The sequence below is a fragment of the Anser brachyrhynchus genome, assembly GCF_964034855.1.
Source record: "Anser brachyrhynchus genome assembly, chromosome: 3".
In the NCBI taxonomy this organism is placed as follows: Eukaryota; Metazoa; Chordata; class Aves; order Anseriformes; family Anatidae; genus Anser; species Anser brachyrhynchus.
Window position 1 is genome coordinate 48,186,196 of NC_137696.1, and position 12,261 is coordinate 48,198,456.

Genomic DNA, 12,261 nt, shown 5'->3' on the forward strand with positions numbered 1-12,261 from the left:
GTTATTTGCTCCTAATGTAGTTGCATAATAGTTCCCTCAGTGCTTCCTTTTTATACCAGGAAATAAATATACTTGTGAATTGTTTTGTGATAACCTAGAAAGATTTCTTGCTGAAGTGGGTGGCATCTCTGGCTTCTTTCATACTCTTGACAGCGCTCTTCCCTTGTTGTGTATGAGCTGTTGCTTGATTCAGCAATAGTGAAATACCTCTTCACACACTTAATGTCGCACATCAAGAGCTCTGTAATGCTTGACAAATTGGTTGTGCTAACTATATAGACCATAAAACACTTACAAGCATAATTAAGTGCCAGCTAGTAGTGGCAGCTGTTTAAATCTTTGCTTTTGCTTCCCATAGTGTTATTGGAGGGTGTTTATAGGAAACTGCACTGCAAAGCAGGAATGGCCCAAATAAGGCACGGGTGCAGGCTGGTTTGCAATGTGAAGGATGTAATTCCATTAACTGTAGCTCTGAGGTATCTGCTTGTCCCAAGTGGGCCATCTAATCCGTATTGTCAGTAGCTGTGCGTTTTCCTCTCCTTATTCCCTGCAATTCCTTCTCTGCTCTGTGGAGGGAGAAGCAAGCCCAGTGCATTCACTGGGAGCTGTGATGCTCAGCTGTTCTGTTACTTTAGTGCATGGCAGGGAGAAATAACAGGTTTTGCAAACCTTCTAATAGATCAGCTGACAAACTTTTGGACAAGCAAACTCTTCAGGGTCACAGATCAAAAGAAAGGCTTATGTGCTTTAATGCCTGTTGTATGTTCTTCCAAGCTATGTTAGCAGCCCTAATAAAATACATTATCTCTTTTGTGTTTAGGGCAGAAAGAGAGCAGGAGCTTGTCACAGTGATTAGGAGTGCACTTCATTAGTGGAAAGTTTATTAGTTGCCTCAGGAAGAAAGAACTCTGAATTTTAATGGCAGCCTTTTATGTAATTTTCATCAGGCCTGGAGTGCAGAGGCTTAGGTCTGGAGGCATAAAGCTAATTTTGGGATTCAGCGAAGATAAGATGTGGTTCTGCAGCAAAAATAATGTGATTATGCCAGAGGCCAGCGCTGCCTAAGGCAGTGAAGCATTTAGCAAGTGATTTGTGTGCACATGACAAATTCCAGTTTACGTGGAGCACCAGAGGACTCCAGGGTTGTCCACCACCTCCAGTGGCCTGGTTAACTAGCCTGGTTAGTGGCTGGTTAGCAGGCTGTGGGGTTGAGCAGGGGTAATGGCAGGAGCAAGGGCACTGAGTCAGGGGTCCTTGCTTGTATTCCCAGTTCTACTGTCAACTTTCTGCGTGACTTCAGGTGAGGTACTCGATTTCCAATGTTAGCTCAAGGAAACGCATGTCTCCTGAGCTGTTAGAAAGCTCCTTTTATTAAACCTTACACGTTCGAATCCTCAGATACAGATTGTTAGATAAATATCAAGTTGTTAAGTGATTGATTACCCAATGTGAACAATAGACTAGCTTAAAGTCAGTGCTTGTTTGAAACTGGGACTTCATAGCATACAGCTAAAGAGATGTACAGAATCTATAGAAATGTGTAATCCAGGTCAAATATTTTAGTTACAGTTTTCCTGCTGAGGACTTTTCAGGTGGTTCCAAAGATGATCAGTGTCTTTGTCTCTGGCAGCAGTGTGTAGTAGCACTCACATGCATTTTATTGCAAGGAGCATGCTTGTTCTGCAAAATATATTTGCAAAAATCAGGAAAATATTACACAAGATGACATGTTAGATTTTATCTAATGGGCTGTTCCAGGTGGTCTGATGCATTGAATAACATATTGTCAGCACTTTTAATGTACACTGGCCACGGAAAGGGTGTTTTCATGCTTTTTTTGTCTTCAAGTTTAATGCAGTTTTGTTCTTCTTGTAGGTGACTTTGCACCCAGCTGTGAAGAAACATCTCACAGAGGGGATATATCACATCCTTGACCTTTGCATTGAACGGGACGTCAAGTTCTTAAGTGCGTCACTACCAGCAGGTGTAAGGGAGGTCTTTAAGGATCTGTACAATGATTACAACCGCTACCACAAAGCAAAAAAACAGGGGGAGGAAAAATATACTGCGTGATGAATTCTGCCTGGTGCTGCGTGGTCAGTTACGAGTTGATCCAGCAGTGCTCAGAAGACCCTCAGTTCTGTTTGCTTTGGGATGACGAGTCAGATCAAATCTGAAGAGGGTCCTAAACACGGGTTGCATTTTTCTCTATACAACCAACCTTCCTAATGGGGAAAAGGGGGCAGGGGAGGGAGGATTGTCCTGCTCTGTGCCACGAATGGCAGAACTGCTGCACCTGTGCAGCCCGCGAGCGAACCTGCTGGGAGCTCGCTGCAGTCTTAGCAGCAGATGTTGGGTTTCAGGCTTTGGCACATCATGGTGCTTTCTGTGGAAGCAATAGCCTAGTGTAAAAGCCTCTGAGGGTTATAACTCACTCACACGGCAAGCAGAATTAAAGCAATTAGATGCATATTTTTATATGGTGTTACTTCAGTATTTGTTACTGAGGAACTTTGTGAATATCACACAGCTGTGTGGTAGGCTACTGCTGCGGTACTGTGGAAATACAGTAAAAAATTTTGAAAACTTTTATATTTTTACTTGGTTGTTTTTGCTGCTGAATCCAACCCCGAGCAGCCCGATCTGACCTACTGAGTTTCCTTCTCAACTGACTTATCTTGTGATCCTACTGATAATCAAAAAGACTGATTACTTAAAGCTCTGGTCGATTTACTGTCATTAAGCAATTACACTTAGTTATGTGAGCTCTGGTAGTTCTCACTGTGCATTTTTAGCCTGTGATAAATGCTAGGTACCAAGGCCTATCTGAGACCAATTTGGTTTAAGCTGAGCCTTGTTGCTTTCCTTTCACTCTAGGTTAAGAGCAAGCCCTGGACTTACTGCAGCCCAGCTGACAGTAATAAGCTGTGGTGAATTAACCACACTTGAGCCTGTAGGAAGCTTTATCAAATAACTGTCTTTCATTAGCCAAACTATTGAAGCTTATTGTGCTGAAAATAGTAGAGACTAAAGATCCAAACTTTTTCATAAGTGGTGAAACAGTCCTCACATGTGCACACAGTAGCTAGGCCTCATTATTCTTGCGTGATTATCTGCTTTAAAGTATAGGTAGAGGATGGGTAGAGGAAGACTGGAACGTACTGTGTCGGGCGGGGATGGAGTTAACTTTCTTCATAGCAGCTCTTTTGGTGGTGGCCTTTGCATTTGTGGTTAAAAGTTGGTAACATGCCAGTGTTTCAGCTGTTACTGAATGGTCTTTGCACAGCATCAAGGCTTTTTCTCCAAGCTTCTTGTTGGGGGCATGAGGAGTGTCGTCACCAGTCCAGAGGATGAAGTTTGGCTGCCACAGGAGGCTCCGCATGGCAAAGATGGAGAAAGCAAGCAGGGCTGTGGGGCAGCTGGACCTGGGTGCCTAAATTGAAGCCTTGGTGCTCCTCCTGCTCTGCCTGCTGGCTGCAGCCCTGGCTGGGTGCTCCTGGCGCATTACAAACCTCTGCTGGGACCCTGGCTGCAAAGCAGAGGCAGGGCCCTGGTGGGTGGCCCCCTTGGGTGGCTCCAAGCGGTGCCTGGGGCAGCTTCCTGGTGCCTGCCACTGTTGGCTTGTCCTGTGCCACTTCTGTATTTTATTTCCAAGCTGAAACACTGCTGTGGGTCAGAACTGGAAGAGGAGTTCCTGCTGCATCGCGCCCCCGGGGCTGTGGGACAGTGAGGTACGTGGTTGGTTTCAGAAGGGAAATGTGCGTGAGCTGGGTGCAGCTAACTGGGCACAGGGGGAGGAGGGCTCTGTGCCGAAGGCTGCTGATATGCTAGTAAAAGGAGGGTTATGGACAGTGGGAGAAGATCTGGAAAGAGTAGTGAAAAAAGAGTTAGGTTTAAAGCGTGGGAGGAAGGAAGTGAGGTAGCAGCTCTGGCTTGTAAGTGTCAGGGCTCCCCCGATGTAGCCATATGGTTGCAAGCCACACATGCAGCTCAAAAGCTCCCGAGTGTAGACCACAGCGTAAATAACGTCTTACTCATCACTTTACGAGAGGTGAAGTGCTGGTATCAATTTTATTTCATCAGTATTAACTCCTTAATTTTTCTCAGTTTTAACGTGGCTCGGAAATGAAAACGTGTACGTGCCTTTTATGGACAGCAGTGGTGGAAGGAACAAACTCTTGCTATAAAAAGGACACAGAGCTTGAATGAATGCGAAATTGAAACTCTGCCACAAGTAAACCTTTATTTCAAGCATGCTGTGCAACCGCTGCTTATCCCTTAGCGCTCTCCCTTCTCCGGACTAACCACCCCAATTCTCGAGCACAAAGCCGCGCTTCAGCGTGGAAGGCACAAAGGGGTTAATAAATAAGGCTGCATTTCACTTGCTAATCCTAGGTCTTTGTCCAAGAGCTGCTCTGGGCTTTTTAGCGAGCATAAATTAAATCCCTGGCAGAGGACCACCTGCTGAGAAAGCGGGCTTTGTTCTGCGCGGCGCGTTGCCGCCGGGCTGCGGCGTTCCGCTCCCGTCGCAGTCGCACGGTGGAGCCGTCCTGCGGAGCTACAGGGGCAGCTCCCGGTTTCGGGGCCCTCTTGCTGCCCGGCTGGGTTGGCAGACAGCTCTGAGCGCCAGGCGGGCAGGGGGCTTGGCAGAAGCCCTGTCTCACCACTAAAGGTCGGGATCGCCACCTGCCTCCCAGCTGAGCTTCAGTTGCGTGGCCCTTAGGGGCTTCTGGGACCTCATCTTGGCCAGACCTCCAGCTGGTGACGCACTGCATCCCTTCCGAGGGCTTCTCTCTGTGCTGCCATGCCGGCAGAAATGCCTCGCATAGGTATTGCTCAGTCTGAGGTTTTTAGGGTCCCGACGGCTGCGCCCCAGGCTCAGCCTGTGACGTGGGGTTGCTGGTTTTATTTAGGTCTGGGCAGCACCTGAGCCTGGCTCCCCTATGCCCAAACCAGCTCAGGTGTGAAGTAAGAGACAGGATGGGTGAGAAAAACACTCATGACTGGCAGTCATCACACTGGTTTTCTTTATCCCTTATTTTTAGGTAGCTGCTGTGAAAATTGGCAGACTTTTCTACTTATTGAGGGTGGGGCTTGATACTTAATTTGTCTTGCTTTATAGGATAGAAATACCCCCAAAAGATGATACTGCAAGATGGTTTATTTTGCACGTTTACGAAGAAGTTATTTTTCCTGTTGTTACCTGTTGGGAGGAGACAATGTACTGAGTACTTCGCTTTGAGTTTGAAATGCATCCAGTAATGTCAGGTTTGTTTTAGTTCTTGCTGTGGGTCTGTGGCTTGGATAACAGACGGCTCCTTCCAAAGCTTCCTTTTTGGGTTAAAACAAAACAGCGTGAGCAAAGGAGGACTTTGAGAGGTTCCCGTGTCATTGTTACTGAACCAATAAATGTCTGCTGCGATAATAGCTGTAGTGGGACTGAATAGGCTTTTGTGTTTTACTGACTTGTACGGACGCTTGCCTTGAGGTGCAGTAATTGCTTTTCTACTCGAAGTGGATTTTAGCCATTCAGATGGAGAACTGCATTTGTGTCTTAAGCAGTGTTTGCAAGTGAGGAAAAACGATTTTTTTTTTTTCAGCAAGATGACTTTTTAATAATAAGCATAGAAGTGCCATTGTATCACTTTTTGGCAGCGCTGTTTTGCCAGTGTAGGATGATTAGGGAGGTATTCTGCAAATGGTTAAAGTTCCCAAAAAGGAGGATGCTGGTGTTATTGTAGCTGCACTGTACAATTTGTCAGATGTGAGTGAGAGTATACGAAAGAAGGGGGGTTGGTAACTTTAAAGCCTGGAAAATCTGTGAAAGAGAGTGTGTCCTTTTGACCTTCTCACAGCTTTTAGTCTAGGAGAGCCCTCTAGCAAACTTCATCAGTTTTTCATGAGAATTTGGGAAGAATAAATTAAGGTACTCCAGGTGCTGAAGCTGTATTGCCATCCCTTCCTTCCTGTAGAAGAATGCTGACTTCTTGTGTACTTACTTCTAAAGATAGTAAGGAGAGAAAATGGCAAAATTCACTTGGTCTTTTGCAGGCATCTTCTTATGCAAGGGTGGAGTGGCAAGAGGTACAGGCCTGCAGCAATTTGGCAGCAGCGGCTGCTTGGTTCTTACTAGGTATAGAAGAGCCCAATTCTGCCACAGTCCTGGCATTTTAAAGGTTGATGGAGACCAACTTATGCCCCAAAGCAATTGGCATCGGTTTGATTGCTTCCTGCTGAGGTTAGATTCAGAACTGCTTCCCGGAGGGAAATGTTCCACAGATCTCCTGCCCTCTATTAGATGTCATTTATGGAGGATGCTACAGATTCTGGGCCATCTCTTTCCAGATGTAACATCTTCTCAACTCTTCCCCCACAGCCAGAGGAGAGGAGTCTTTCTGCTGATAGCTGACGGAGAGGAGAGGATTTGGAAAGCAAGCAAAGAGTAAAAGGAGAGGGAAGCCAGGGACATGTCCCCTGTTAATTCATGCAGCAGCTGAGTTTTGGGTTAAGTTCAGGCAGCCCTTGCTTTATTTCTCTAGCCCCTGCTTGAAGGGCTGGTTCTGCAGACATTCACAGAGCTGTGCTGGGGCTTCTCGGGAACAGGCACAAAGCTGAGCATCACTGTCCTAAGGATGAGGGCCATGGGCTGCTTCTGCTGTCGGAAAGGAGAGAAGGAAAAGAGCAGGAAAGGAGGCTCGGGATGCAATCACACTATTAGCAGGGTTCTGTGCTGATGAGCTGACCTTATTAACAATCTGCTTTCGGGTAGGAAATCAGCAGCTTAAAAAAAGAAAGAAGCTTCTGGTAAGCAGAAAGCAGAGCAGCTTTGAAAACCAGACTGTTTCTGGTTCTCAGTGCATCTTAAACATCCGTTGCTTTATTTGTTGTATTGCAAACGCCTAGAAACCTCTTTTGGTCACAGACCTCCGTTGTGTGCTGCGGTGTGAACTGTGAGCGGGCACTCGCTGTCCTAGCATGCTACCAGGTGTGAGAGACAGTGGGTGGGAGCAGCAACAACATTGCAGGGAGAAGAGGCTGGTTTATGTTCAGTTTTTCGTGCCAGTTTTAGAGCAGCTTGTGGGAGTTCCCTTCAGTAACCTCAGGGAATAGTATTGCTGGGTTTGTTTTTTTTTTTTTTTGTTAATTTCCCGGGAAAAGAAGTGAAAAGTAAATGCCAATGTTACAAAATAATCAAATTTTCATGTTATGACACAAACGGAAAAATCCATAAAAACGAATTTGATCAACTGCTGCCATGGGGTGAATTACACGGCCTGCGCGAGTGAAGCCTCAGCTTTATCGGACAGTGCATTAACTCACGGAGGGAAAGCTGACTCAGTCGCTGTCAGCCCAAAAGGGAAAGTACCCATCCTTGCTCATCACTTGAGGCAAAGCACTAGAGCAAACAGATGCTGATTCTAGCCTGGTTATAAAAAAAAAAAAATAAAAAAAAATTGTCTGTCCCAACAAAGTGACTGCTGCTTGTTCCTGCCAACGGGGCACAGCGATGCAACTGATTCTCAGCACCCGCTGTTGGGAGGAAAGCTCAGAGCTTTCATTTGGCTTCCCTCCTGGATCTGCTGCAGGTCACTTGTGTTGCCTAGGCTGTGCTTTCTGTGGCCCTTGCACAGACAAGAGTCTTCCCTAGAAAGGACTTGGAAGGTTTGCACAATGTGCCCCATGGGTTCCCAGCTAAAACAAGCTTCTTTTTTGTTTTGTTTTGTGCTAGAGGTGAGCAGTACGGCATCCCTGCATTTATTCACCATATCCCAAGTGATTATTGGAGAATGTGTAGACTGACAGCCTAATTCCTGCCCGTTTTGTCCTCCCGCTAGCCGTGCGTGAAACTTGCTGTTCTCTTAATGTGCGTTTTACTTTCTTTTCTAAGACTTGTCGAGACCGCTCGGTGTTTTCAGGAGATGGCTATGCAAATGTGTGCTGCCAGTACCTGATTTCTTTCGAACTGACATTTTAAAGTATGTTCATTAATGGTTTCATAACCCAAGCCCTTAACAGGGAGAGCCTAGAGTGTGTGCCTCCTGGTAGCACATCCAAAAGAAATGTGTGTCTAAGAAACCTGTTATTAGCAGCTCATATTTTGTTTGTGCAGTGACATCTAAGAGACTTCCTAAGCTACTTATTTTTCCCTTGCTGTAAAGGCAGATTTCTTACTGCAACAAGGGGCAAATCTGTTCTTCAGATCTCAGCCTGTGCTGTATTGTCTGGGTGAGGAGAAATACTTCTGTTCCTGAACCATGGAAACTTCACCAGCTGGAAATCTCCTTTGACCCACACACTCTCTCCCTGCAATACCTTAGGATTATCATCTCTCACAGTCTTCCTGCCCTCGCTTCTGCCTTAAGCTGCTGTTACTGTAGGAGCATCACCAGACCTTTCGCTTCTCACCTATTAGCAAGGGGACTGAGCCCCAGCAGCTCTTGTTTGAGGGGAGACTGAGCACGCATGAGTTGGGAAAATCCATTAGTGTGGGTGGTGAGAAATGGTAGCGTTGAACTTCCAGTGTCTTGAAGTTTCCATTTGTTCTTTCTGGGTAAGTATAATGGTATTATAGCTGGGCCATGTGTCCACAGAGTGTGGATAAATTACATTAAATGGTTCCTCCTAGCACTCCTTCGTTCCTGGTTTTGGAGATGAATATATAGCAATGTTGTCTTAACACAGAGGCAGTATCTGGAAAATGGTTCAACCTCTACACGTAGGTCCAGGGTCTTGAGAAGCAGTTGTACATGCATCTTTTTCCCTGCCACACTGCAGTAGTGGTAATGTTTAGAATTAACTTCTGCACATGATTCCCAGGGACTTCTGAGGGCGGAAACATGCCCTTAGAACTCATGGCACTTCTCATCTTCAAAGTGCATTATAATCATTAATACATTAATTAGGTATTCTCCCCTTCCTTCCTGCTAAGAAGGTTTATTAAGTGGAATGTATTTATTTTGGGCAGCTTCTACAAGCAATTGAATGAATAATTTTCCTAATAACGTTAATAGCCAAGACATGAAAGGGAACAGGGATGATGGGAAGAACAAGGGACAAAGGTAAATAAAGCTGCACTGTGAAAAGAGAGGAGCAATTTCATTCTAGGTGTAATTCCACCTACCCCTGCAACTCCCACCTGGCATCTGTGCAGCCTTTGCTGCTTCTGTCTCCCCTAACCTCCGTGTCATTGCACATCTATCCCACGTTTATGTCAGCACAAACAGTTTCAAAAAAGGAGGTCATGTATGTCGGGGACCTGCAGGAAAGGAAAACGTAGAAATAGCTTGCAATTGCAAGGTGAAGAAAGTCTATTTGAATGTTTGAATTTACGTATGCCTACAATGGCTAAAGTGTTTTTATGAGAACTAGTGTATAATCTAGCACAGTATTTCACAGTGGGTGAGTTGCAGGACTCAGGGGGTGGAGGAAGGTCATGAAAGAAGACCATGGCAGGTCACCTTTCTTTTCAGGTTGAAAATTTTAATCTAAAACAATGAAATCTTGCTTTCCTTCCCCATCTTTACCCCACAAACATTATTATATCCTCAAAGCACATACAAATGCATGGTATATAGATATTACCATACATTTGTTGGTTTTGCTCCTACTGTTATAGTACATGTTGGGGGAAGGACATAAAATGTTTGCTCTGAATAAGGGCATAACCCCACAAAAGCGTGGAGACCCTGTGATTTAGAGGTTTGAGTGCTGCACTGTGAGTTCAGTCATTTGTACACTGGGCAGTGCTCTGCTGTTTGCTAAATGATACCTCCTCTGTCTTCTCCTTGTCCTGTTTATTTAGATTCGGAAGCTTATAAGGAGGAGGGACTACAAACTAGATCGTCTGGCTAGACCTCTTGTGTATCACATTACAGTCCACTGAGCTTGATAGTTACGGCCGTAGTGAGCCCAATAACCTGTGGGTAGCTGCAGCATGTCTTCCACCAAGCCCAGTTTTTGATGTTAAGCTCTTCGGACCAGGAGGTGTGTTCCGAGTGGAGCTTCTCACCAGTGTTATTAAACCAACATCAACACCACGAAAAACAAGGGTGATATCAATCATTTTAATTAGAAAAGCTATTAATATTTTATTGGTTAAGCTTGCAAAGACTTTAAGACTGTGAAGCCAGCTACTATATATCATCTGTAGCCTTCAGAATTATAAACTGAATTGCTGCAAAAAGGAAACTAAGAGATGTTTTCAGTTCTGGTATGCAAATACTTCTGTAGGGCAATAGACCAGGTATTTGAGCGTTCTTTAATACAGTAGAGGAGGATGTAACAACAACAACAAGAAAAATTTCACAAAAAAACATAGCTAGGAGCTGTACTCCAGCAAATGTAAATTTGCAGTTAGGCGCAAATAGTTACCGAGCTCCATAAAGCAATAAGGGAGTAAAATGCTACAGCTGGTGGCATCCAGGATAAATGTTATGAGTCTGATTGTAGATTTTTATTAAACAACATAAACAATCAGCCCTATTCTTATACATGTTAATTCCTAATTTAAAATTCAAGTAGTATGCCTGTGCTGCTTTGATGGAGAGTGGCTTGCCAAATGGAGCGTTTTTTTTTTTTGTAAGAGTTCTTTTGGCTAATGTGCATTTGACACTTTGACAGCTTCACTCAAACTCTGTCAGACCAAGAGGATGTTTGTCATCATCCTCTTTTACTGAAAAAGCTAAACTTGTCTGAAATCTTGAAGGAAAAAAATGCTGACTTAAAATTGTGTCAGGACAGGAATGGAAGGATCCTTTTTAACCACCTGCCTGGTTGTAACAGGAGCTCATCTCCTCCCATCTGCACTTTTGGCTGTGTAGAGTTTGCCGCTGCCTTCTTGCCATCCGCAGAAGGAGTGGGGAAGACAAACAAATATGCTGAGAAGTGACCTGAGTCACTTGGAGGCACTCACAGCACCAGCAGGGAAACGAGATCTCACCTGATGTCCCACAGGTGCAAGAGCTGAAAAGTCAGGCTTCAGTCCTGGCTACGTGATTGCCTTGGCCGTGGGTGCAGCCTTCACTTCAGCCCTTATTGCCCTAGCACCACAGGTGCTGCCACACAGCTACCTTGGTTAAAGCTGGCCAAAGCATAGCCAGAAGTGCTACAGCCCTATTTCTGGTGGCAGAGCATACTTTGGCTTTAAAACCTGGCCATGGGTATGAGAACAAATTCTCTTTCTTGCAGTGACATGGGAGTGTTCAGACTGTGCAGCAGAGTGAGGGGGGGAAAAAAAGAGTGGAAAAGGAAAAAAAGGAGTGAAATGAAGTTTGTGGTTGTAGGGCTTGTTATGCAGTTTCTTCTCTGTAGCTAGGACTGAGCTTTCAACCTGGTTCAGTGAATGAGGAGAAAATGAGCCACTGAGGCTTCCTTACTTAAAGGTGCAATGATAACACTGTGTTGTTTGGGAACCAGATAGACTGGGAATCCATCCTTTTTAGTCAGTCATAAAATGAAACTTGTAGAGATTCAAATGCAAGTATGTTTCTGGGTTTTGTTTCGAAGCCAGTAGGAAATGTTCAAGTCAAAAGCACACAAAGAGAGCAGAAGTAGAAATTCCCAGTGCAGCCCGGTTCAAAGCAAGGCCTGCCCTGCTGTTCCTATTTTTAGTATTTCAAGAATGCTTTTATTTTATTGGTATGAGAGACAGCTGGGATGGGAATTGCAGCGTAGAGTGGGACAGGTTAAAACAAAAAGGCTGTTCAGGGGTAGCCCCTTTTTCCTGTTCTTTTAGAGCCGATGCAGAATGCAGGTGAGTAACAGAGAGACTAATTTCTTGCAGCTGACAGATGTTAGCTGGAGTTGTGGTTTCCAGAGCTTTGAAAAGCAGGTCTTGAAGGCTGCATGGCATGCGTTACAGTGTGGGTGGTTCCACTCTCTTTGCCCTGGATTCCCGCAGGATGTGCTGCTCTTCCCTGTCAAGATGTTTAGCACTGGACACGAGCCCTACTCAGCTGTGGCCTGTTAGCAACTGCAGCGTGAGCTGGGATACAGTGAGTGTGGGCTCCTTGTGTTGTGGCCTTATACAAGGTAATGTCTTTTGTTGATCTTTGATCCAAGTTTGAGATGGCTTTGTGCTTAGCTTTTGTGGACACCTGGACACATGAGCCTTCATCTCGTCCTGGTTCTGCTCTTGGGTGCTGGGCATGGTCTTCTCTGGCAGGCCACTTATCTCCCCTGCAAAGGGCTGTATCCCAGCATCTGCAGTGTTTCACCCCTTCGTGCACTTCCTCTGTTTGCATACCGATTACAGAAATAATT

At 45.2% G+C, this 12,261-nt stretch overlaps 1 protein-coding gene across 3 annotated transcripts in view; it reads left to right on the plus strand.

The window, feature by feature from the left end:
- Positions 1 to 12,261, plus strand: part of URB2 (URB2 ribosome biogenesis homolog) — a 73,453-nt gene that overhangs the window by 16,081 nt on the left and 45,111 nt on the right. The window contains exon 9 of one of the 3 annotated variants that reach the window (XM_080585616.1): positions 1,876 to 2,590. The exons of the other annotated variants lie outside the window; for them this stretch is intronic. Coding sequence (XP_080441742.1) covers positions 1,876 to 2,073 — 198 coding nt within the window. The 3' untranslated portion in view covers positions 2,074 to 2,590. Of the gene's footprint in view, positions 1 to 1,875; positions 2,591 to 12,261 lie in introns of those variants that run through there. 3 annotated transcript variants of the gene reach the window in all.